The sequence below is a fragment of the Scyliorhinus torazame genome, chromosome 22 (genome assembly GCF_047496885.1).
Source record: "Scyliorhinus torazame isolate Kashiwa2021f chromosome 22, sScyTor2.1, whole genome shotgun sequence".
NCBI classification, from domain to species: Eukaryota; Metazoa; Chordata; class Chondrichthyes; order Carcharhiniformes; family Scyliorhinidae; genus Scyliorhinus; species Scyliorhinus torazame.
In genome coordinates this window covers 36,962,527-36,988,896 of record NC_092728.1, presented here as the reverse complement: position 1 = coordinate 36,988,896, position 26,370 = coordinate 36,962,527, and the positions used below count along the sequence as shown (strand labels likewise).

Below are 26,370 nucleotides of genomic sequence, written 5' to 3'. Positions count from 1 at the left end.
ATTGGCCATTGAGTGCCCACCCCAAAAGTGATGTGGCAGCCCCTGATTGGATGCGACCAATCAGAGGGTGGAACCCTGAGGAACTACACGTGTAGTGTCTCCCACCCTCCCTCCTCCTCTAACCTAAAACAAAGACTCAGTGCTGTGAGCAGGTGAGCTATTAAAAATTTTTTTTTTACTGCGAGACGAAGTGGAGGTGATGGCAGCTAGGGCAGTGGAATGTTCCTCCTGCAGAATTTTTGAGGTAAGTAAGACCACCGGAGTCCTTGCTGACTTCATCTGCGGGAAGTGCAGCCATCTCCAGCTCCTCACAGACCCTGTTAGGGAACTGGAGCTGGAGCTGAATGAACTGAGGATCATCCGGGAAGCTGAGGGGGTGATAGATAGAAGCTACAAGGACATAGTTACAACTGAGAACAAAGGTAGCTGGGAAACAGTTAGAGGTGGGAAGAGGAGGAAGCAGTCAGTGCAGGGATCCCCTGTGGTTCTTCCTCTCAACAATACGTATACCGCTGTGGATACTGTTGGGGGGGGGGGGGATTACCTAGCAGGGGTAGGCTGCAGTGACGGGGTCTCTGGTACGAGGTCCGGCTCTGGGGCTCAGAAGGGAAGGGGGAGATTGGGAGATCACCAGTTATAGGGGACTCAATAGTTAGAGGTACAGACAGGCGGTTTTGTGGGCACGGGCGAGGCTCTCGGATGGTTTGTTGCCTCCCGGGTGCCAGGGTCAATGACGTCTCGGGTCGTATCTTCAAGATCCTTAAGGGGGAGGGGGAGCAGCCAGAAGTCGTGGTGCACATTTATACTAATGACGTAGGTAGGAAAAGGGGTGTGGATGTAAAACACGAGTTTGGAGAATTATGCTGGAAGTTAAAAGCCAGGCCAGACAGAGTTGTCATCTCTGGTTTGTTGCCAGTGCCACGTGATAGCGAGGCTAGGAATCGGGAGAGTGTGCAGTTGAACACGTGGCTGCAGGAATGGTGTAGGAGGGAGGACGTCAGGTATTTGGATAATTGGAGCGCATTCTGGGGAAGGCAGGACCTGTACAAGCAGGATGGGTTGCATCTGAACCAGAGGGGCACCTGGGAGGGAGGTTTTCTAGTACTCTTCGGGAGGGTTTAAACTAATTTGGCAGGGGAATGGGAACCGGATTTGTGGTCCAGCAACTAAGGTAGCCGATGTTCAGGATGCCAGAGCGTGTAGTGAGGCAGTGGGGAAGGGAACACTGCAAAGGAGAGAACTTGCAGGCATGGAGATGGGTTGAAGAGTGTATACTTCAACGCAAGAAGCATAAGGTGGGTGAATTTAAGGCATGGATCGGTACTTGGGGCTACGATGTGGTGGCCATCACGGAAACCTGGATAAAAGAGGTGCAGAAATGGTTGTTGGTAGTTCCTGGTTACAGCTGTTTCAATAAGATTAGGGAGGGTGGTAAATGAGGTCGGGTGGCATTGTTAATTAGAGATAGTATAACAGCTGCAGAAAGGCAGTTCGAGGAGGATCTGCCTACTGAGGTAGTATGGGTTGAAGTCAGAAATAGGAAAGGAGCAGTCACCTTGTTGGGAGTTTTCTATAGTCCCCCCAATAGCAGCAGAGATGTGGAGGAACAGATTGGGAAACAGATTTTGGAAAGGTGCAGAAGTCACAGGGTAGTAGTCTTGGGTGACTTCAACTTCCCAAATATTGAGTGGAAAATCTTCAGATCAAATAGTTTGGATGGGGTGGTGTTTGTGCAGTGTGTCCAGGAAGCTTTTCTAACACAGTATGTAGATTGTCCGACCAGAGTGGAGGCCATATTGGATGTGGTACTTGGTAATGAACCAGGGCAAGTAATAGATTTATTAGTGGGGGAGCATTTTGGAGATAGTGACCACAATTCTGTGACCTTCACTTTAGTAATGGAGCGGGATAGGTGCAAGAGGGCAAGGTTTACAATTGGGGGAAGGGTAAATACGATGCTGTCAGACAAGAACTGAAGTGCATAAGTTGGGAACATAGGATGTCAGGGAAGGACACAATTAAAATGTGGAACTTGTTCAAGGAACAGACACTACATATCCTTGATATGTCTGTCCCTGTCAGACAGGGAACAGATGGTCGAGTGAGGGAACCATGGTTGACAAGAAAGGTTGAATGTCTTGTTAAGAGGAAGAAGGACACTTATGTAAGGCTGAGGAAACAAGGTTCAGACAGGGCACTGGAGGGATACAAGGTAGCCAGGAGGGAACTGAAGAAAAGGGAACTGACTAGAGAAAGAGTAGGACCAGTCAAGGACAGGGATAGGAAATTGTGTGTGGAGTCCGAAGAGATAGGCGAGATACTAAATGAATATTTTTCGTCAGTATTCACTCAGGAAAAAGATAATGTTGTGGAGGAGAATGCTGAGCCCCAGGCTAATAGAATAGATGGCATTGAGGTACGTAGGGAAGAGGTGTTGGCAATTCTGGACAGGCTGAAAATAGATAAGTCCCCGGGACCTGATGGGATTTATCCTAGGATTCTCTGGGAGGCCAGGGAAGAGATTGCTGGACCTTTGGCTTTGATTTTTATGTCATCATTGGCTACAGGAATAGTGCCAGAGGACTGGAGGACAGCAAATGTGGTCCCTTTGTTCAAAAAGGGGAGCAGAGACAACCCCGGCATCTATAGACCGGTGAGCCTCACGTCTGTAGTGGGTAAAGTCTTGGAGGGGATTATAAGAGACAAGATTTATAATCATCTAGATAGGAATAATATGATCAGGGATAGTCAGCATGGCTTTGTGAAGGGTAGGTCATGCCTCAAAAACCTTATTGAGTTCTTTGAGAAGGTGACTGAACAGGTAGATGAGGGTAGAGCAGTTGATGTGGTGTATATGGATTTCAGCAAAGCGTTTGATAAGGTTCCCACGGTAGGCTATTGCAGAAAATACGGAGGCTGGGGATTGAGGGTGATTTAGAGATGTGGATCAGAAATTGGCTAGCTGAAAGAAGACAGAGGGTGGTGGTTGATGGGAAATGTTCAGAATGGAGTTCAGTCACAAGTGGAGTACCACAAGGATCTGTTCTGGGGCCGTTGCTGTTTGTCATTTTTATCAATGACCGAGAGGAAGACGCAGGAGGGTGGGTGAGTAAATTTGCAGACGATACTAAAGTCGGTGGTGTTGTCGATAGTGTGGAAGGATGTAGCAGGTTACAGAGGGATATAGATAAGCTGCAGAGCTGGGCTGAGAGGTGGCAAATGGAGTTTAATGTGGAGAAGTGGGAGGTGATTCACTTTGGAAGGAATAACAGGAATGCGGCATATTTGGCTAATGGTAAAGTTCTTGAAAGTGTGGATGAGCAGAGGGATCTAGGTGTCCATGTACATAGATCCCTGAAAGTTGCCACCCAGGTTGATAGGGTTGTGAAGAAGGCCTATGGAGTGTTGGCCTTTATTGGTAGAGGGATTGAGTTCCGGAGTCGGGAGGTCATGTTGCAGCTGTACAGAACTCTGGTACGGCCGCATTTGGAGTATTGCATACAGTTCTGGTCACCGCATTATAGGAAGGACGTGGAGGCTTTGGGGCGGGTGCAGAGGAGATTTACCAGGATGTTGCCTGGTATGGAGGGAAAATCTTATGAGGAAAGGCTGATGGACTTGAGGTTGTTTTCGTTGGAGAGAAGAAGGTTAAGAGGAGACTTAATAGAGGCATACAAAATGATCAGGGGGTTGGATAGGGTGGACAGTGAGAGCCTTCTCCCGCAGATGGAAATGGCTGGCACGAGGGACATAACTTTAAACTGAGGGGTAATAGATATAGGACAGAGGTCAGAGGTAGGTTCTTTACGCAAAGAGTAGTGAGGCCGTGGAATGCCCTACCTGCTACAGTAGTGAACTCGCCAACATTGAGGGCATTTAAAAGTTTATTGGATAAACATATAGATGATAATGGAATAGTGTAGGTTAGATGGCTTTTGTTTCGGTGCAACATCGTGGGCCGAAGGGCCTGTACTGCGCTGTATTGTTCTATGTTCTATGTTCTATGTTCTAGGTAGGTTCTTTCCCCAGAGAGTAGTGGGGGCATGGAATGCACTGCCTGTGGAAGTAGTTGAGTCGGAAACATTAGGGACCTTCAAGCGGCTATTGGATAGGTACATGGATTACGGTAGAATGCTGGGGTGTAGATTGAATTGTTCTTAATCTACGACAAACGTTCGGCACAACATCATGGGCCGAAGGGCCTGTTCTGTGCTGTATTTCCCATGTTCTATGTACTCTGCACCGAGCCGGTTATTTGGAAGTTAAGTCAAGGTCGTTCAAATCGATTGTCATAGTCTTAGAGTATATGAGCGAGTGATTTCTTCAGTATATACTAACATTGTGTCCAATAAATAGATTGTGATTGAACTGAATACTTCTGTGATCATTTGTCCAACACACGGGGTACAGTCACACACTGTGGTTACAAAGAGCCCTGATATATTTCTGATTTAATGGATGGTGTCTGATATATGGAATCGAATGCATTCTAATATATTGGATGATACCTGAAGGATGTGGTCTTGTAGGTTCTGATATAATTGATGGTGCCTGCTTGATGGGGTCTAATAGGTTCTGGTTTAATGGATTGTATCTATTGGATGGGCTTTAATATTTACTGGTTTACCGGATGGTGTCTGATGAATGCACTCCGATAGATATTGATTTATTAATTTTAAAAATGGAATTCAGGTGTCAGCGAGTCAAATAGATAATTGTCTGATTGATCTGGTCTGCTCTGCTCTGATATATCGGGTCTGACAGGCGACGTCTATTCTGGTTTTAACTGATCGGGCCGAATTGTCGAGGCTCTGGTGGATAGGTATCACTATCAATGCGATGTTTTGGTGACTGATAGAAGAGGCCAGTCTCGCTTGTTGTCCAAAGCTCCTCTCATGATCGACTGTGATCCACTTCTACAGATTCCAACCAATCAACGGCGCGAACCGGCGTTCCATTTTATGTTACCGTTTCCCCAAGCAACCACGTCGCATTGTTCTCGTTGTCCAATCGGAACTCGTGTTTGCTTCATAGAATTCGGTATAAATAGCGCGTGCGGGAAGACACACAACACATTGAGAGGAGCTGTGAACATAACAGGAAATCATGGTAGGCCAGCGTTGAATCAAGAGCGAATGGGATGTGTACCGCAGTATCACATTCACTCGGAGAGAGGATCTAGAGGGAGAGTAGAGGATCTGTGAAACATTGTAGGATCCAATGGGGAGTCAGAATGTTCTCGAAAGACGGGACATGCACAGTGACGCCGCAGTTCCCAAGGAAAGATAGAGATCCGCAAAATACATATGGATGGGCGGCATTGCAAAGGGAACAAGAAGATATCAGGGAGAACACGGAGCGGGAATCTGACCAGGACTGAGGTCCACAGGGAAACAGGAGTTGCTCAGGGTGTACATGAGTCGCGGTCATTGGAAAAGGGATGGTTGTGTATATTCTTCCGGTGCTGCAGAGACACTTGGAAGTCGCAGAGTGGGCTCACAGTGATCCAGGATCTGGAGAAATCTCCTCAGTAGAGGTCTGGGATAGAATGGAGGGTCCATTAGGTTTTGGCGGAATCGGGGATGAACAGGGGCGGAATGTTTGCTGCCCCTCAGCCCATTCTCCATCCATCATCCTATTGAATCTGTAAAATATTATTCTTAAATAATCACCTCTTCTCTCATTAGCGTGAGTGTCTTTCACTCCACATTGGTCAGGCGGGTGTGCAGATCGGTAACGCTTGCTGGGAGCTGTATTGTCTGGAGCATGGCATCCAACCGGATGGGCAGATGCCCAGTGACAAGACCATCGGAGGTGGTGACGATTCCTTCAACACCTTCTTCAGTGAGACAGGGGCGGGGAAACACATTCCCCGGGCCGTGTTCGTAGATCTGGAGCCGACTGTGATTGGTAAGAGGAGAGATTGTTGATGAGTTGGTCAGTAAGTGTTTTACAGAACGAATTACAATATTTGCTTCAGCCTCTGTGTTCCTGGTCTCAAGTCTCTGTTCCCTGTCCCCAGATGAGGTTCGCACCGGTACCTACCGACAGCTCTTTCACCCCGAGCAGCTCATCACCGGTAAGGAGGATGCGGCGAATAACTACGCCCGGGGCCATTGCTCGGTGGGCAAGGAGATTGTGGATCTGGTCCTGGATCGTGTCCGGAAGGTGGTAGGTTGCCTCACTTTGATGTTCTGCATTTCTGCCTCACGTATCCGCTCACATTTGCTGAGAAAGGAGGTGGCAGTGATTACATCACCATGAATTTCATCAGTGCGCGAAGTTTTCCCTCCTCTCATTCCTAGCAAAACTATGCCGGTTTTTTTCCTGCCAATCGCGGTTCGGTAAAGGGGCCAAAACCATGGGGGCAACAATTCGTTGAATTAGCGGTGCTCTGATTCCAGTTGTTTCTAGAACCCGCCTGATTTCAACCATTATAAAGGCAAAATGTATGAAAGATTGAAAATAAAGTGACAATTTTGAGTAATTAACAGTAATGATCCGTTAGGAGAAGAAGTTTAATTTGAACAATTCAACGGAATTCTCACCACGCTTCTCAGGTAAAGACGTCAAGTGACGGTGCTGAGCAGGTGGATAACATGTAAAACCATCAGCTCTCCGCAGGTTTCTGTAAACATCTCTCTGTCTCCAGCTCTCTTTACCTAATCGCCCATTCAACATGTCTCCCCACATCTCACTCCATGAAAATCCACCTTTAATTATACACTAGAAAGCCCGGTTAAGCCAATTGTTGGAAAATGGCCAATGGCTTTAAACTTGTTGACAATTAAATCAGTGTTAGCCCGTTGGATTTCAGGTAATGACTACACGTTATATCACCTTTAAGCAATGTTTGAAAACTCCTTGCAGATTGCCGAACCTGTACCAAAATACGAAGCAGCAGAGAGACGTGGCTCCTTCCATTCTTATCATACTCAGAGATCCATAACCGGCTTAGTTGGACACAATGTGTCACGTTGTCTCCTCATCAGGGAATCTCCTGCAATCAGAACACAGTTCCATCAGGCATCCCTTTGAAAACATTGTTGGAATGAATGATTCTCTCACTTTTACTCCTTTTTATTTGCACCTTTGTCAGACAGACTTTCTGTCTGGCTGTCCTACCAGTTAAAAAAAAAATCTATTACGGCAACAAATCTATTACGGCAACAAATATATGTACAACAAACGCGGACATTTAAGAGCACTACTGCAATATATATATATATATATATATATACATATGCAATAGAATCTATGCAAAACTTCCTACATGCATGACAATAGTGAGATTACTCCTGATGAATTTGTAACTACCAACATTAGCACAATGTCTCTTACATCGATCCTCTCCCAGCTGTTTCACCATGGCACCATGCTGTCTCCTCCGCAATGTCTTGCAATGTCCTACAATGTCCTCCCCAAGCTCCTATAGCTCAATCTCAGCAGCTCCCAGTGAGCCATCACATAAGAACATAAGAACTAGGAGCAGGAGTAGGCCACCTGGCCCCTCGACCCTGCTCCACCATTCAATGAGATCATGGCTGATCTTTTGTGGACTCAGCTCCACTTTCTGTCCCGAACATCATAACCCTTAATCCCTTTATTCTTCAAAAAAACGATTTATCTTTATCTTAAAAACATTTAATGAAGGAGCCTCTACTGATTCACTGGGCAAGGAATTCCATAGATTCACAACCCTTTGGGCGGTGAAGAAGTTCCTCCTAAACTCAGTCCTAAATCCACTTCCCCTTATTTTGAGGCTATTCCCCCTACTTCTGCTTTCACCCGCCAGTGGAAACAACCTGCCCGCATCTATCCTATCTATTCCCTTCATAATTTTATATGTTTCTATAAGATCCCCCCCTCATCCTTCAAAATTCCAACGAGTACAGTCCCAGTCTACTCAACCTCTCCTCGCCTCCTCACATCACAGCTGTACTACGGGAGGACACCTCAGAGGGCAGTGAGGCTATATGGGTAGAGATCAGGAATAAGAAGGGTGCAGTCACAATGTTGGGGGTTTACGACAGGCCTCCCAACAGCCAGCGGGAGATAGAGGAGCAGATAGGTAGACAGATTTTGGAAAAGAGTAAAAACAACAGGGTTGTGGTGATGGGAGACTTTAGCTTCCCCAATATTGACTGGGACTCACATAGTGCCAGGGGCTTAGACGGGGCAGAGTTTGTAAGGAGCATCCAGGAGGGCTTCTTGAAACAATATGTAGACAGTCTAACTAGGGGAGGGGCGGTACTGGACCTGGTATTGGGGAATGAGCCCGGCCAGGTGGTAGAAGTTTCAGAAGGGGAGCATTTCGGGAACAGTGACCATAATTCAGTAAGTATTAAAGTGCTGGTGGACAAGGATAAGAATGTTCCTAGGATGAATGTGATAAATTGGGGGAAGGCTAATTATAACAATATTAGGCGGGAACTGAAGAACCTAGATTGGGGGCGGATGTTTGAGGGCAAATCAACATCCGACATGTGAGAGGCTTTCAAGTGTCAGTTGAAAGGAATTCAGGACCGGCATGTTCCTGTGAGGAAGAAGGATAAATACGGCAATTTTCGGGAACGTTGGATAACGAGAGATATTGTAGGCCTCGTCAAAAAGAAAAAGGAGGCATTTGTCAGTGCTAAGAGGCTTAGAACAGACGAAGCCTGTGTGGAATATAAGGAAAGTAGGAAGGAACTTAAGCAAGGAGTCAGGAGGCCTAGAAGGGGTCACGAAAGGTCATTGGCAAATAGAGTTAAGGAAAATCCCAAGGCTTTTTACACGTACATAAAAAGCAAGAGGGTAGCCAGGGAAAGGGTGGGCCCACTGAAGGATAGGCAAGGGAATCTATGTGTGGAGCCAGAGGGAATGGGCGAGGTACTAAATGAATACTTTGCATCAGTATTCACCAACGAGAAGAAATTGGTAGATGTTGAGTCTGGAGAAGGGTGTGGAGATAGCTTGGGTCACATTGAGATCCAAAAAGACGAGGTGTTGGGCGTCTTAAAAGATATTAAGGTAGATAAGTCCCCAGGGCCTAATGGGATCTACCCCAGAATACTGACGGAGGCTGGAGAGGAAATTACTGAGGCCTTGACAGAAATATTTGGATCCTCACTGTCTTCAGGTGATGTCCCAGAGGACTGGAGAATAGCCAATGTTGTTCCTCTGTTTAAGAAGGGTAGCAAGGATAATCCAGGGAACAGGCCGGTGAGCCTTACTTCAGTAGTAGGGAAATTACTAGAGAGAATTCTTCGAGACAGGATCTACTCCCATTTGGAAGCAAATGGACGTATTAGTGAGAGGCAGCATGGTTTTGTGAAGGGGAGGTCGTGTCTCACTAACTTGATAGAGTTTTTCGAGGAGGTCACAAAGATGATTGATGCAGGTAGGGCAGTCGATGTTTCCAAATGGACTTCAGTAAGGCCTTTGACAAGGTCCCTCATGGTAGACTAGTACAAAAGGTGAAGTCACATGGGATCAGGGGTGAGCTGGCAGGGTGGATACAGAACTGGCTAGGTCATCGAAGGCAGAGAGTAGCAATGGAAGGATGCTTTTCTAATTGGAGAGCTGTGACCAGTGGTGTTCCGCAGGGATCAGTGCTGGGACCTTTGCTGTTTGCAGTATATATAAATAATTTGGAGGAAAATGTAACTGGTCTGATTAGTAAGTTTGCAGACGACACAAAGGTTGGTGGAATTGCGGATAGCGATGAGGACTGTCAGAGGATACAGCAGGATTTAGATTGTTTGGAGACTTGGGCGGAGAGATGGCAGATGGAGTTTAATCCGGACAAATGTGAGGTAATGCATTTTGGAATGTCTAATGCAGGTGGGGAATATACAGTGAATGGTAGAACCCTCAAGAGTATTGAAAGTCAGAGAGATCTAGGAGTACAGGTCCACAGGGCACTGAAAGGGGCAACACAGGTGCAGAAGGTAGTCAAGAAGGCATACGGCATGCTTGCCTTCATTGGCCGGGGCATTGAGTATAAGAATTGGCAAGTCATGTTGCAGCTGTATAGAACCTTAGTTAGGCCACACTTGGAGCATAGTGTTCAATTCTGGTCGCCACACTACCAGAAGGATGTGGAGGCTTTAGAGAGGGTGCAGAAGAGATTTACCAGAATGTTGACTGGTATGGAGGGCATTAGCTATGAGGAGCGGTTGAATAAACTCGGTTTGTTCTCACTGGAACGACGGAGGTTGAGGGGCGACCTGATAGAGGTCTACAAAATTATGAGGGACATAGACAGAGTGGATAGTCAGAGGCTTTTCCCCAAGGTAGAGGGGTCAATTATTAGGGGGCATACGTTTAAGGTGAGAGGGGCAAGGTTTAGAGTAGATGTACGAGGCATGTTTTTTACACAGAGGGTAGTGGGTGCCTGGAACTCGCTACCGGAGGAGGTGGTGGAAGCAGGGACGATAGTGACATTTAAGGGGCATCTTGACAAATACATGAATAGGATGGGAATAAAGGGATACGGACCCAGGAAGTGTAGAATATTGTAGTTTAGTCGGGCAGCATGGTCGGCACGGGCTTGGAGAGCCGAAGGGCCTGTTCCTGTGCTGTACATTTCTTTGTTCTTTGTTCTTTGTAATCCAACCCCTTCAGCTCTGGGATTAACCTAGTGAATCTCCTCTGCACACCCTCCAGTGCCAGTACGTCCTTTCTCAAGTAAGGAGACCAAAACTGAACACAATACTCCAGGTGTGGCCTCACTAACACCTCTTACAATTGCAGCATAACCTCCCTAGTTTTGAACTCCATCCTTCTAGCAATGAAGGACAAAATTCCATTTGCCTTCTTAATCACCTGTTGCAACTGTAAACCAACTTTTTGCGACTCATGCACTAGTACACACAGGTCTCTCTGCACAGCAGCATGTTTTAATATTTTATCATTTAAATAATAATCCCTTTTGCTGTTATTCCTACCAAAATGGATAACCTCACATTTGTCAACATTGTATTCCATTTGCCAGACCCTAGCCCATTCACTTAGCCCATCCAAATCCCTCTGCAGACTTCCAGTGTCCTCTGCACTTTTTGCTTTACCACTTATCTTAGTGTCGTCTGTAAACTTGGACACATTGCTTTTTGTCCCCAACTCCAAATCATCTATGTAAGTTGTGAACAGTTGTGGGCCCAGCACTGATCCCTGAGGGACACCACTCGCTACTGATTGCCAACCAGAGAAACACCCATTAATCCCCACTCTTTGCTTTCTATTAATTAACCACTGTCTATCCATGCTACTACATTCCCCTTAATGCCATGCGTCTTTATCTTAGGTAGCAACCTTTGGTGTGTCACCTTGTCAAAGGCTTTCTGGAAATCCAGATATACCACATCCATTGGCTCCCCGTTATCTACCGCACTGGTAATGTCCTCAAAAAAGTCCACTAAATTAGTTAGGCATCTGCCCAATGGGACAATTTCCATCCAGATGCCTCGCTATTTCTTCCTTGATGATCCCAGCATCTTCCCTACTACCGGAGTTAAGCTCATTGGCCTATAACTACCGGCTTTCTACCTACCTCCTTTTTTAAAAAGTGGTGTCACGTTTGCTAATTTCCAATCCGCCGGGACCACCCCAGAGTCTAGTGAGTTTTGGTAAATTATCACTAGTGCAATTTCCCTAGCCATCTCTTTTAGCACTCTGGGATGCATTCTATCAGGGCCAGGAGACTTGTCTACCTTTAGCCCCATTAGCTTGCCCATCGCTACCTTCTTGATGATAACAATCCTCTCAAGGTCCTCACCAGTCATAGCCTCATTTCCATCAGTCACTGGCATGTTATTGGTGTTTTCCACTGTGAAGACCGACCCAAAAAACCTGTTCAGTTCCTCAGCCATTTCCTCATCTCCCATTATTAAATCTCCCTTCTCATCCTCTAAAGGACCAATATTTACCTTAGCCATTCTTTTTTGTTTTATATATTTGTAGAAACTTTTACCATCTGTTTTTATATTCTGAGCAAGTTTACTCTCATAATCTATGTTACTCTTCTTTATACCTTTTTAGTAGCTTTCTGTTGCCCCCTAAAGATTTCCCAGTCCTCTAGTCTCCCACTGATCTTTGCTACTTTGTATGCTTTTTCCTTCAATTTGATACTCTCCCTTATTTCCATAGAAATCCATCGTCGATTTTCTCTCTTTCTACCATCCTTCCTTTTTGTTGGTATAAACCTTTGCTGAGCACTGTGAAAAATCGCTTGGAAGGTTCTCCACTGTTCCTCAACTGTTTGACCATGAAGTCTTTGCTCCCAGTCTACCTTAGTTAGTTCTTCTCTCATCGCATTGTAATCTCATTTGCTTAAGCACAAAACACTAGTGCTTGATTTTACCTTCTCACCCTCCATCTGTATTTTATATTCCACCATATTATGATTGCTCCTTCCTAGAGGATCCCTAACTATGAGATCCTGAATCAATCCTGTCTCATTACACAGGACCAGACCTAGCACCGCTTGTTCCCTCGTAGGTTCCATTACATACTGTTGTAGGAAACTATCGCGGATACATTCTATAAACTCCTCCTCAAGGCTGCTTTGACCGACCTGGTTAAACCAATCGACATGTAGATTCAAATCTCCCATGATAACTGCTGTACCATTTCTACATGCATCAGTTATTTCTTTGTTTATTGCCTGCCCCACCATAATGTTACTATTTGGTGGCCTATAGACTACTCCTATCAGTGACTTTTTCGCCTTACAATTCCTGATTTCCACCCAAATGGATTCAACCTTATCCTCCATAGCACCGATGTCATCCCGTACTGTTGCCCCGACGTCATCCTTAAATACCAGAGCTACACCACTTCCCTTACCATCCACTCTGTCCTTCCGAATAGTTTGATACCCTCGGATATTAAACTCCCAGTTGTGGCCATCCTTTAACCATGTTTCAGTAATGGCCACTAAATCATAGTCACGGGAGGGACTCTGGGGACATTTCATTATGTTAGATTCCTCTGTCGTTTTCAGGAGAGATTCCATTCTTTGTTTCCTCTTTAATATGTTTTCTGTGTTTTTACCCACAGGCTGATCTCTGCACAGGGTTACAGGGTTTCCTCATCTTCCACAGTTTTGGAGGTGGCACGGGCTCGGGTTTTACTTCCCTCCTGATGGAGAGACTCTCCGTCGACTACGGGAAGAAAGCCAAGCTGGAGTTTTCCGTTTACCCTGCTCCCCAGATTTCCACCGCAGTGGTTGAGCCGTACAACTCTGTGCTGGTGACCCACTGCACCCTGGAGCACTCTGACTGTGCCTTCATGGTGGACAATGAGGCCATTTACGATGTCTGTCGGCGTAACCTTGACATTGAGAGGCCAACTTACACCAACCTCAACAGACTTATTGCACAGGTACTGTCGTCCATCACCGCCTCACTCCGGTTCGACGGTGCCCTCAATGTGGACCTGACTGAGTTTCAAACCAACCTGGTCCCCTATCCCCGCATTCACTTCCCTCTGGCGACCTTTTCCCCTCTCATTTCGGCCGAGAAAGCTTACCACGAGCAACTCTCGGTGTCGGAGCTCACCAACTCATGTTTTGAACCAGCCAACCAGCTGGTGAAGTGTGACCCCCGCCAGGGCAAGTACATGGCGTGCTGCATGCTGTACCGAGGAGACGTGGTTCCGAAGGATGTCAACGCCGCCATCGCCACCATCAAGACCAAGCGCTCGATCGCGTTTGTTGACTGGTGTCCCACTGGCTTCAAGGTGAGTGTGTGCGACCTTTCCATGCGACACAGGGAATCATGGATTGTGAAACTCTGAGAACACATTACAAAACTGTTCACTTTATTTCGATACAAAGGTGTCTTTCTACACAGGCAGAAAACCGCAACAGACTGTTCCCATTCCTGCAACAATGGGAAACTCTCAAACCTGAATGCTCAAGCAGGAGTCCTTCCTTGAACAGGGGAAAATCTTGCTGAGACTCAAGGCCGTTCTGTAATTAGACTTTTAAAGCGTACATTTGCCTTTGAATGTAATCTAATTTGCGCATCGGTACTCCGTTGATCCTCGAGCTTTGATGTAGGGGAAGAACCCAGGGAATGGCCAGACCTCGATCCTTAAATAGGGAAAAAAACATTAACACTAAATGCAACTTTCGGAAAAGTGATGGGAGGTTGATCTGCATCGTTAGCAATTGAAATCGAACATATTTTCTTTCCTCCAATAGGTTGGCATCAACTACCAACCCCCGACGGTGGTGCCAGGGGGTGATCTGGCAAAGGTGCAACGGGCCCTGTGTATGCTGAGTAACACCACCGCAATTTCCTTGGCTTGGACCCGCCTGAACCTCAAATTCGATAAGATGTACGCCAAGCGGGCCTTTGTCCACTGGTATGTGGGGGAGGGGCTGGAGGAAGGGGAGTTCCAGGATGCACGAGAGGACATGGCCTCACTCGAGAAGGATTATGAAGAAGTGGGCGTCGATTCTTCCTCACTGGACAGAAAGGGCGAAGAGGAAGAATAAGATCCATTCATTTACAATTCGTAATATAGAAAGGTTTAACTTTAATTCACATTGGTATTATAAAGTTTATTTAAGACAATAAAGTATTTAAATTTTCTTTCGAATACTCTCATTAATTGTCTCCGTAACGGGCAGGGGTTGCAAATCGGGATCTGAAGGGAAATATTTGAAGGTACAACAGTCTCAATGGACACAGAAAGTAGGTCAAGTCCAACAAGCCCCACAGCGCGCAGGCCAAGAGTCACAGAGCAATTAAATAATCGAAACACTGTCCTCTGGAATAGGTGGATCGAAGATGTAATGGGGTTCATTGATTTGTGCCTTAGTTAGTGGCCGCTGCTTGATTTGGGTAACGAGCAGGAATGCGACTGAATTCTGAACAAGCTGGTTATTTGTGATTTGTAAATTTTTGATCAGTGAGATTGTCTTCGTATTTGGAACTTGCAAGGAAGTTTAACATTTACAATCGTTTGCAATTACTTTGTAGTTTCGCCATCGCACTAGTCAAATGCTCGCATATGTCGACCAAATATGATACTGAATCCTGGGAGGCTGGTGTTGAAATAAGATTTAGAAAGAAGATTTTGGATAAAGGTACCCTGACTTCGATGCCTGTATAAGAGGCTTCTTGGAGGAATAGATAGTGGATAAACAATGCGTGTGATTTTTATAACCTAAGAATTACTAACATCAGAAAGGGCAGATATACAATTACAATAAGTTAGACAAAATGAATTGCTGAGTTAGCAATTCTAAAGACACAAAATGGCCTTTAGCTGAATTAACCACATTGCTGAGCAACTATTAGCCGGGTCAAGTAGCAAACTGGTATAAATGACATCATTTAATTACAGACAGCAGAGATAGTCAGGGAGGCAAAGATGAGTGATATTAAAGCATTAAATAGGAAACAAACACGGGAGATTCTAGGGAGGCAAGGGAGACATGCACAGAGAAATACAAGGAGCATGGTTCATCCTCGCCAGCCCAAGGTCGCCGACGCAGGTAGGAGAGATAACTTTAACAACTAGTATGAGTGACTTCTTCATGAAGTCAGGGGCTGGTAAGATACCAACCCACATTTCATAATATCAAATTTAATTGGATATATAACTAATATATCTAATCTATAATCAATATCATTGGACAAGGTTTAGCTGAAATGGGCTGTGCAGCTGTTTAGAAAAATGTATAAGAATAGATGTTTTCCTTTGTTCGGTGGAGAGGTGGTCTGAGACTTTACCAGACGCCAACACCCCGCCGACGAAATAAACCATTTGATGCGAGGACCAGCAGCCCTGGGCGTTGGGTGATTTCTTTGCGATCCTCTCCCGCTAACTGTTTGGTGCAGTGACTCGGATTCTTCAGTCGACCGATATCGTCAGAGACCCGAGTGAGTACATTTACTCATTATACATGTAAACTTATCCCGGAGACTGGACAGAATTTGGCGGCTGACGAATTCAGAACCTGTGAACAGGATCTGACCAGCAGTCAAACGGCGGTGGGTAGTTCGTTATAGGGTATTGTCTGAAAGTGCTTATAGGTGTGGAAAATGTAAGTGACTAACTTGTGATACGACAAAAAGCCAAGAAATTTGTCGACTGCAAGTTACACTCCAGTAAAAGCCGACCTCTGAGAGTAGATTCCTGATGGGTCTAGTCCCACGCAATCATGACAAGTAAAACGATAGAGTTCGCGTGGGGACAGGAGTGGTCCCCTGTGTGCCATATGGAAACCAAAACAAAAGTTTAGCGATAAGATGCTTAAATCCAATTTGAACTTTATTGTATGGTGAGGTTTCCTGCAAGGGTGAGGCCCCGAATTCACTCAAGGTTTAGATGTTCAATCACTATTTAGATTAAAAAGACATGCCAAATAAAAAGAAAAAAAAATCAAATGAAACTAAATCCAAAATGCAGACCTCGGGCTCATTGAGAAATGAGGACCGGAAGGTACAACACCTCTTTTCCTCGCCCAGAAGTATTGTAAACTAATTGATAAAATGTGGAAGCCAGGTGGATTTCAATAGACACACTGCTGCACAGTAAAAAGGGCTGGAAAGCTCATAAGCTTTTTTTCCAGAAATATCTGGGGATGACAAATCCCCGGGCCACGTGCTGGACACCGCAGCTGACCCCCTCCCAGAACAAAAAAAAAGGAGTAAAGGAAATAGAAGATTAAAGTTAGAAACGTAACAACTGGGGTCGTGTCTAAAATAAATTCAGATTGTTTCAAATTTTCAAGATCAGACTTGAGTTTCAGATTAAGCCATTCAAGCCACCCAGGCCAGTGCCTCCGGGATAAACTCGGCAGTAAGCCAATTCATTTGAGAAAAACACAGTACGATTTCTTTCAAACACTGGGTAAATAGTAAATATTGGAAATTGAAATCAGTTTAAAGAACAAGAAAAACACTTGAGTAAAATTAAAGATTATAACATAAGTTTTAGATTATGTGAAGGGACGCAATTGCGTTCCAAGTTATCCGCCCACTCTCCGCCCCGTTAGGTTCTGGAGGAAAATTAACCATTTCAGCAGACAGTTGAAACATAGAACATAGAACATTACAGCGCAGTGCAGGCCCTTCGGTCCTCGATGTTGCGCCGACCTGTGAAACCACTCAAAAGCCCATCTACACTATTCCCTTATTGTCCATATGTCTATCCAATGACCATTTGAATGTCCTTAGTGTTGGCGAGTCCACTACTGTTGCAGGCAGGGCATTCCACGCCCTTACTACTCTCTGAGTAAAGAACCTACCTCTGACATCTGTCTTATATCTATCTCCCCTCAATTTAAAGCTATGTCCTCTCGTGCTAGACATCACCATCCGAGGAAAAAGGCTCTCACTGTCCACCATATCCAATCCTCTGATCATCTTGTATGCCTCAATTAAGTCACCTCTTAACCTTCTTCTCTCGAACGAAAAGAGCCTCAAGTCCCTCAGCCTTTCCTCATAAGATCTTCCCTCCATACCAGGCAACATTCTGGTAAATCTCCTCTGCACCCTTTCCAATGCTTCCACATGCTTCCTATAATGCGGCGACCAGAATTGCACGCAATAATCCAAATGCGGCCGCACCAGAGTGTTGTATAGTTGCAACATGACTTCATGGCTCCGAAACTCAATCCCTCTACCAATAAAAGATGACACACCGTACGCCTTCTTAACAACCCTCTCAACCTGGGTGGGAACTTTCAGGGATCTATGTACATGGACATCGAGATCTCTCTGCTCATCCACACTGCCAAGAATCTTACCATTAGCCCTGTACTCAGTCTTCCTGTTATTCCTTCCAAAATGAATCACCTCACACTTTTCTGCATTAACTCCATTTGCCACCTCTCAGCCCAGCGCTGCAGCGTATCTATGTCCCTCTGTAACTTGTAACATCCTTCCGCACTGTCCACAACTCCACTGACTTTAGTGTCATCTGCAAATTTACTCACCCATCCTTCTACGCCCTCCTCCAGGTCATTTATAAAAATGACAAACAGCAGTGGCCCCAAAACAGATCCTTGTGGTACACCACTAGTAACTGGACTCCAGTCTGAACATTTCCCATCAACCACCACCCTTTGCGTTCTTCCAGCTAGCCAATTTCTGATCCAAACTGCTAAATCACCCTGAATCCCATGCCTCCGTATTTTCTGCAGTAGCCTACCATGGGGAACCTTATCAAACGCTTTACTGAAATCCATATACACCACATCAACTGCTTTACCTTCATCCACCTGTTTGGTCACCTTCTCAAAGAACTCTATAAGGTTTGTGAGGCACGACCTACCCTTCACAAAACCGTGTTGACTATCTCTAATCAAATTATTCCTTTCCAGATGATTATACATCCTATCTCTTACAAACCTTTCCAAGATTTTTCCCACAACAGAAGTAAGGCTCACTAGTCTATAGTTACCGGGGTTATCTCTACTACCCTTCTTGAATAAGGGGACAACATTTGCTATCCTCCCGTCTTCTGGCACTATTCCTGTAGACAAAGATGACTTAAAGTTCAAGGCCAAAGGCTCAGCAATCTCCTCCCCTGCTTCCCAGAGAATCCTAGGGTAAATCCCATCCGGCCCAGGTGACTTATCTATTTTCACACTTTCCAGAATTGATAACACCTCCTCCTTATGAACCTCAAGCCCTTCTAGTCTAGTAGCCTGAATCTCAGTATTCTCCTCGACAACATTGTCTTTTTCCTGTGTGAATACTGACGAAAAATATTCATTTCGCACCTCTCCTATCTCATCGGACTCCAAGCACAACTTCCCACGACTGTCCTTGACTGGCCCTACTCTCAGCCTAGTCATTCTTTTATTCCTGACATATCTATAGAAAGCTTTCGGGTTATCCTTGATCCTACCTGCCAAATACTTCTCATATCCCCTCCTGGGTCTTCTTAGCTCTCTCTTTATGTCCTTCCTAGCTAACTTGTAACTCTCGAGCGCCCTAACTGAACCTTCAGGTCTCATCTTTACATAAGTCTCCTTCTTCCTCTTGACAAGTGTTTCGATTGCTTTAGTAAACCACGGTTCCCTCACTCGACCACTTCCTCCCTGCCTGGCAGGTACATACTTATCAAGGACACGAGTAGCTGTTCCTTGAACAAGCTCCACATTTCTATTGTGCCCATCCCCTGCAGTTTCCCTCTCCATCCGATGTATCCTAAGTCTTGCCTCATCGCATCGTAATTGCCTTTCTCCCAGATATAACTCTTGCCCTGCGGTATATACCTATCCCTTTCCATCACTAAAGTAAACGTAATCGAATAGTGGTCACTATCACCAAAGTGCTCACCTACCTCCAAATCTAACACCTGTCCTGGTTCATTACCCAGTAGCAAATCCAATATGGCCTCGCCTCTCGTTGGCCTATCTACATACTGTGTCAGGAAACCCTCCTGCACACATTGGACAAAAACGGACCCATCTAATGTACTCGAACTATAGTGTTTCCAGTCAATATTTGGAAAGTTAAAGTTCCCCATAGCTTTCGCTCCTATCCAGAATCATCTTTGCAATCCTCTCCTCTACATCTCTGGAACTTTTCGGAGGCCTATAGAAAACCCCTAACAGGGTGACCTCTCCTTTCCTGTTTCTAACCTCAGCCCATACTACCTCAGTAGACGAGTCCTCATCAAACGTCCTTTCTGCCACCATAATACTGTCCTTGACTAACAATGCCACCCCTCCCCCTCTTTTACCACCTCCCCTGAGCTTACTGAAATATCGAAATCCCGGCACCTGCAACAACCATTCCTGTCCCTGCTCTATCCATGTCTCCGAAATGGCCACCACATCGAAGTCCCAGGTACCAACCCATGCAGCAAGTTCACCAACCTTATTCCGGATGCTCCTGGCATTGAAGAAGACACACTTTAAACCACCTTCCTGCCTGCCGGTATACTCCAGCAACTTTGAAACCCTACTCATGACCTCACTACTCTCAACCTCCTGTATACTGGAGCTACAATTCAGGTTCCCAAGCCCCTGCTGAACTAGTTTAAACCCTCCCGAAGAGCATTAGCAAATTTCCCCCCCCCCCCCCCCCCCCCAGGATATTGGTACCCCTCTTGTCCAGGTGCAGACCATCCCGTTTGTAGAGGTCCCACCGACCCCAGAATGAGCCCCAATTATCCAGAAATCTGAGACCCTCCCTCCTGCACCATCCCTGTAGCCACGTGTTCAACTCCTCTCTCCCTATTCCTCGTCTCACTATCACGTGGCACTGGTAACAACCGAGAGATAATAACTCTGTTTGTCCTAGACCTAAGTTTCCACCCTAGCTCCCTGAATTCTTGCCTTACATCCCCATCCCTTTTCCTACCTATGTCGTTGGTACCTATGTGGACCACGACTTGGGGCTGCTCCCCCTCCCCCTTAAGGATCCCGAAAACACGATCTGAGACATCACACACCCTGGCACATGGGAGGCAACACACCAACCGTGGGTCTCTCTCGTTCCCATAGAATCTCCTATCTATCCCCCTAACTATGGAGTCTCCAATGTCTAATGCTCTACTCCTCCCCCCTTCCCTTCTGAGCAACAGGGACAGACTCTGTGCCAGAGACCTGTACCCCACTGCTTAACCCTGGTAAGTCCCCCCAATAGTATTCAAAGTGGTATACCTGTTTCTAAGGGGAACGGCCACAGGGCATCCCTGTACTGACTGCTTCCTCCCAGCCCCCCTCACCGTCACCCATCTATCTTTATTCTTCGGAGTAACTACATCCCTGAAGCTTCTATCTATGACCAACTCTGCCTCCCGAATGATCCGAAGTTTATCTAACTCCAGCTCCCTAACGCGGTTTCTGAGGAGCTGGAGATGGGTGCACTTCCCACAGATGAAATCAGCAGGGACAATGATGTCGTCCCTCACCTCAAACATTCTGCAGGAAGAACATTGCACTACCTTCCCTGTCATCCCCTCTGGATAATAAAAAAGAAAGAAAGAGCTCACCGCTTATTCACTCCCCTTCTCAGCAAGCACTCACTCAGCAACCTGTGCACGATAACACCTGAGGGAAAATAAATAAAAACTACTTACCAGTCACCAGCCAATCCATTACCTGCAGGCTGTGACGTCACGGTTCAACTTTCCACTTCTACCTGCCCTCGAGCCTTCCTCTTGATCCTTACAGCGGTTGTTTTTTTTGTTACAGTAGGGGGTAGGGAGGGAAACACTGAAGAAGTGTTTCGGGTTTAAGTGTCACTTGACAAGAGCTCCTCCACAAACCACTTCCAAGTTAGGGTGAGCACACGGACGTATGCAAATGTCCCCTGCAACGGCCAATCAGCAGCTCCGCTCTACTTCCCTCTTCTGGATGCTTGTCTTCACTTGAACAGTTAGGGTCTCTTGTTCAGGTACACCTCCAAGTTAGGGTGCGCACACGGACGTATGCAAATTTCCCCTGCAACGGCCAATCAGCAGCTCCGCTCTACTGCCCTCTGCTGGATGCTTATCTTCACTTGAACAGCTAGGGTCTCTTGTTCAGGTACACCTCCAAGTTAGGGTGAGCACACGGACGTATGCAAATTCCCCTGCAACGGCCAGTTGATCTGTTCTAAATCGTCCAAAAAAATATACGTCTCTGAGATTAGCTAATGCCTATCAAATCAATCATTGGAAATTGACTTAAATGGAATACAATAAATAAAGTTTTATGATGAAGGCCAATGGAGGATCTTGTTCAGTATTTGAATTAAAGGATTGTGAAATTGCTGTCTCTTTGACAATCTGTCGCCACGAGAGAAGGGGAAGAGTTAACTGTGATATTTGCGAGCTGTGAGAATGTATGTGTTTGGTTTGTGGGTGTTCATATATCTCTGTTAAGATTTATCTTCTGAGAAGTAACCGTGAGTTTATAATTTGGAAGTTTAGAACAGGAACAAAAGGACGTTTACCTAATTAATTTTGGTCAAAGCACTGAAGTGCTAGGTTCCTTTGAGTGTGGTGATATTTGTGTGTCGTCTGATATTGTGATTTCGAGATCATAGTTTGAGTGGTTTGAGTCAAACCGATAACAAACTGAAATGTAATTAACAAACCTTTCATTTCAACCGTTATCAACCAAGATCCATGTTTACTGACGATTCCAGGGTAGTTTTGGCGCACGGAGAATGTAAATCAGGATACAAATTCACGTATGTAAGAATAAGAAAGTATTAGTTTGATAGGGTTCATTGGAAGTTGGGACAGTTGAAATGCACATGACCAATCCGGTATTGGATGAGTCGAGAGTTAAAACTTCCCTGACACAACGCAAAAGGAATAATTCTGAGATTGTAGAACGAAGAGTAAAGGACAGATGGGTAAATAAAATAGGTTCATGATCATGTTTCTCGTTTAAACAAAAGAAGGGTGGTGGCAAAATGACGTCTGGTGGAGAACTCTTACTCCACCCCTTTTCAAACCAGCAGAGAATTGGTCCTTGCTTGTTAATGGATCTGGTATATCTCTCTTGAATTGGATTCAATTTGAATTGGTTTTTGGAGCAGGCAAGGAGCTGGGTTCAGGGTTTTCCTTTGTCCACACTCTGAGCTCTGGCTTTGGAACTCCAATAAAGTAATTTTATTTGGGAATTACAAACGTTAAGTTTTGAATAGTCAAGTATATTCTGATTAGTTAATCACTCTGTCCCAAGCAGAATGGATCTTTTGTGTTTTACTTTACCAATAACTGCAAGTGGAACAGGATTTGTAGTGACTTCAGGAACTTGAGATAGTGGAGGTGGGGGGTGGGGGGGGGGGAGGATATGGCTTATAGTAAGGTGGCTAACTAAACAGGCACAAGCACGCCAGGGTCAGGTGACTAATAGGTAACAAAAAACATGTAGGTAGGTGTGGGGGGGGGGGGGGTGCGGGGAGGGGGGCGGACTGGGAAGGTATATGAAATGAATTGAAATGATAAATGAAAATCGAGTATTGTCACAAGTACACTTCAAATGAAGTTACTGCGAAAAGCCCCGAGTCGCCACATTCCATCGCCTGTTCGAGGAGGCTGGTACGGGAATTGATCCATGCTGCAGGCCTGCCTCGGTCTGCTTGAAAAGCCAGCGATTTAGCCCTGTGCTGAACCAGCCCCTATAGATACATCGAGGTACTGGGGGGACAATTACAGTACATCTGTACGCCCATCTTGTGCATTCTATCATTTTTATACATTTTGTTTTCTCCAGTACAGAGAGAGTGATCACAATCCCGGCAATACAACAATGGATCTCGGTAGGTAGGGGGGTGTTGTTGCTTGCTTCTCCCTGTCGGCCTTTGCTGCCGTTGTTGTTGTGCGTTCACCTCTGCTTCGGTCGTTCGTCATTTCTTCCTCCTGTATTTCATTACTTTCTGTTACTGTGTTTGCCGTGGTTGTCTTTTCCTGTGCTCTCCTTCCTCGTCTTCCCGCCACCCCCCTCTGGTTCCCCTTTTTGTTCTTTGCACACTCCCATCCTTCTTCCCCCCACTCCATCCGTAGAACGTGTTTAAGTTGAAGGTACCTTAGTTCGTTCCCCCTAGCTAGCTGAAATCTCTCCGTCAGTCTGGGGGGTGGCTACCACCACTGGGCTGCTGGATGTTTTTTGCGTGTGGATGGGAGTGCCGCTGTGGCGAGGGCCAGGAGAGAGGTCCCCTTGCAGGAGGCCTCCTCCACGTGCACCCACTCGGCTTCTGGCTCTTTGATCCATCCCCTTACTTATTTGGCTATCGCTGGCCAGTTGTAGAATTGTAGCCCTCCCTTGGACTTTGTTTTTTGTAAGACCTTCTTTGGGATCCTTGCATTCTTCCCCCACCCCACCATTAGGAACGCAATGATTAGTTTGTCTAGTGATTTGAAAAAGGCCTTGGGGATATAGATCGGGATAGGTCTAAGTAGGATGAGGTAACTGGACAGTATGGTCATTTTGATTGCAGTCTCCCCGCGAGGGAGAGTGGGAGTACATTCCATCTTCTCAGGTCCTTTTTGACTTCCTCTGTCAGTTTGGTCAGGTTCCATTTGTGAATCCCCTTCCAGTCATGCGCGATTTGGATCCCCAGGTAGCGGAATTTATGTTTGGCTTGTTTGAATGGCAGTCCCACTAGTGCTGCCGCTCCCCCTTGTGGGTGTACCGGGAGGAGGACTCGCTTTTGCACAAGTTGAGCATATAGCCCGAAAAGGCACTAAACTCTTTAAGGAGCGTGATGATTCCTTCCATGCTGCTTTCTGGGTCTGAAATGTAGAGGAGCAGGTCATCTGCATAGCGAGACCTCTATGAGGTACTTCCACTCGACTCTGTCGAAGGCCTTTTCTGCGTCCATGGAGACAATCACCTCTGGCGTTGTCTCCCATGATGGGGTCATTATCACGTTCAGCAGGAGTCTGAGGTTTGAGGCCAGTGCTGTCGCAAATTATTTATAGAAGTTGGTCGGGAACTCTTCCAATCGGTCCGCTTCATGGAGCTAATACTTTCCATGATCTCACACAATGCTAGTGGTGGGTCCAAGCCCCATTTCCTGTCCTCCCCCACGACTGGCATGTCCAGTCCATCGAGGAACCGTTTCATTCCTGACTCCCCTGCTGGGGGCTCTGAGGTGTACAGCCCTTGGGAGTTGGCCTCGAAGGTTTTGTTGACAATTTCTCGGTCTGTCTCTATTGTGCATCTGTTGTCCCGGATTCGTCACCAGGTATTAAGTGTTGTCCGTATAAAGCTTTTCCTTTATGGGCCGAACACGTCTGTTATTCAGGGGATGGTATATGCGACAGAGCAGGGCCACAACCCCCCCCCCCCCCCCCCCCTAACAAGGAGGACGGCTCCAGGCCGGGGGAGGGGGGGGCGGGGGGACCACACAACAGGGGTGGGGGGAGCAAACAGGGATAGGACTGGGGGAAAGAAGGACAATAGACGGGTAAATGGGAGGGGGAGATAAGGGGGGGGGGGAAGGGGGGGGATCGGGGGTGCACAGGGAGGGAGGGAAAAACAGGGTAGAACGAGAGCAATAGGCTACAAAGGGCGACAACCAGAGGCTTAGAACATGAAAGCACTGCAAGCAACCACCCCGTATGGTCTCAGGGCGAAGGGAGACCCCGGTGTGCAGAGGCCTACACAGGTGTCAGCCGTACAGTGGGCAGCCATGCTGAGTGCCTCTGGCCCAAGGGAAACCCAGGAGTGCAGGGGCAGACCCACATGGCGGACACAACGTGGGCGTACATGTTGGGTGCCCCCTGGAGAAAGGCAAGCCCTGGAGCGCAGAGACCTACTGCATGGGGAGAGCAGTGACAGCAGCCATCTTAGCTGTACCCCTAACAAAGGGAAACCCTGGAGTGCAGGTGCGCATCCAACAGGTAAGTATGGTTAATCCCACAGGAACGGGGGGACAGAAGCCCCCCACAAGGATAGTCACCTGGAAAGTAAGAGGACTCAACGGCCCAGTGAAAAGATCCAGAGTCCTCACCCACCTAACATGAAAACCGACATAGTCTTCCTCCAAGAAACGCACCTTAGAGAGCAGGACCAACTGTGGATAAGGAAGGGCTGGGTGGGACAGACCTACATTCCTGATACATGACGAGAGCCAGGGGGTGGCAATACTGATCAGTGAGATGACGATGTTTAGGATGACAAAGACGGTTACGGACCCAGGGGGCTGGTACAACAGCAGCCCTGGGTGGGGCAGCTGTACCTCTAGTTAATGTGTACGCTCCCAACAGGGATGACACAAAATTCATTAAAAAGATCATGGCAGAAGAACCTGACATAGTGACGCACCGACTTATCATTCGGGGGTGGTGGGTGGGGGTGGTGGGGGGGGGGGGGGGGGTGGGGGGGGTGGGGGGGGGGGTGGTGCAGGACCCAATGACTGACAGATCAAACCCAAAACAGGAAAGAACACAATCATGGCAAAGGAACCTGGTCTTCTTATGGAGCCGAAGGGGGCAGTGGACCCCTGGAGGTTCACCCACCCAGGAGAAAAGGAGTTATCCTTCTCCCCAGAACACAACGTATGTACCAGAATTAACTTCTTTTTAGTGGGAAAAACAGTTCTTCCAGGGCTCATCAAAGCGGAATATTCCGCAATTGGGGTTTCCGACCATGCTCCACATTATATGGACATGAGGTTGGCGACGGGCAGGGCCCAATGCCCTACACTGAGGTTGGACACTGCCGTACAAGCCGACAAGGCTGTCAACAAAAAAGGTATCACAGGCCATAAGATGGTGCCGGAGCGAGGCGACTCTCTGCGAGCTCCCCCCTACAGATCCACTTTTTACTTAACTTGTACTCTTTCTAATCTTTTAAAATTTAATTCTTAGACTAACATTATTACTAACCTCTCTCTTTTATCATTTCTTGCAGGCTTGAACTTCCTCCGAGGCCAGTGGAGTCCTTTTGACCTCACCCGACCTGACCTC

The 26,370-nt window shown here is 46.5% G+C and overlaps 1 protein-coding gene and 1 long non-coding RNA gene across 4 annotated transcripts; one reads left to right on the top strand and one right to left on the bottom strand.

Moving 5' to 3' along the window:
• Nucleotides 1–202: 202 nt before the first annotated feature.
• Nucleotides 203–14,581, top strand: LOC140399011 (tubulin alpha chain-like). 3 transcript variants are annotated; one of them, XM_072488062.1, is made up of 5 exons: nucleotides 203–244; nucleotides 5,688–5,910; nucleotides 6,023–6,171; nucleotides 13,042–13,722; nucleotides 14,189–14,581. In XM_072488062.1, the coding sequence occupies exons 2-5, from the start codon at nucleotides 5,790–5,792 to the stop codon at nucleotides 14,483–14,485; spliced, it is 1,248 nt and encodes a 415-aa protein (XP_072344163.1). In that variant the 5' UTR covers nucleotides 203–244; nucleotides 5,688–5,789; the 3' UTR covers nucleotides 14,486–14,581. The 3 variants fall into 3 exon arrangements, with proteins under 3 accessions (XP_072344163.1, XP_072344161.1, XP_072344162.1); XM_072488060.1 differs by lacking the exon at nucleotides 203–244 and adding an exon at nucleotides 1,102–1,295; XM_072488061.1 differs by lacking the exon at nucleotides 203–244 and adding an exon at nucleotides 5,087–5,109.
• On the bottom strand, nucleotides 6,488–26,345 carry LOC140399012 (uncharacterized). Its single transcript, XR_011937608.1, has 3 exons — nucleotides 26,290–26,345; nucleotides 13,513–13,775; nucleotides 6,488–7,000 (listed from the first exon to the last, which is right to left on the bottom strand). It is a non-coding gene; the product is annotated as an uncharacterized lncRNA (long non-coding RNA).
• Between the last annotated feature and the right edge of the window lie 25 nt (nucleotides 26,346–26,370).

Coding starts and splice junctions, on each gene's coding strand:
- LOC140399011 (XM_072488060.1), top strand. CDS start 1,179: ATGTTCAGGATGCCAGAGCGTGTAGTGAGGCAGTGGGGAAGGGAACAC. Junction 5,911..6,022: donor TCTGGAGCCGACTGTGATTG/GTAAGAGGAGAG, acceptor CCCTGTCCCCAG/ATGAGGTTCGCACCGGTACC. Junction 6,172..13,041: donor TGGATCGTGTCCGGAAGGTG/GTAGGTTGCCTC, acceptor TTTTACCCACAG/GCTGATCTCTGCACAGGGTT.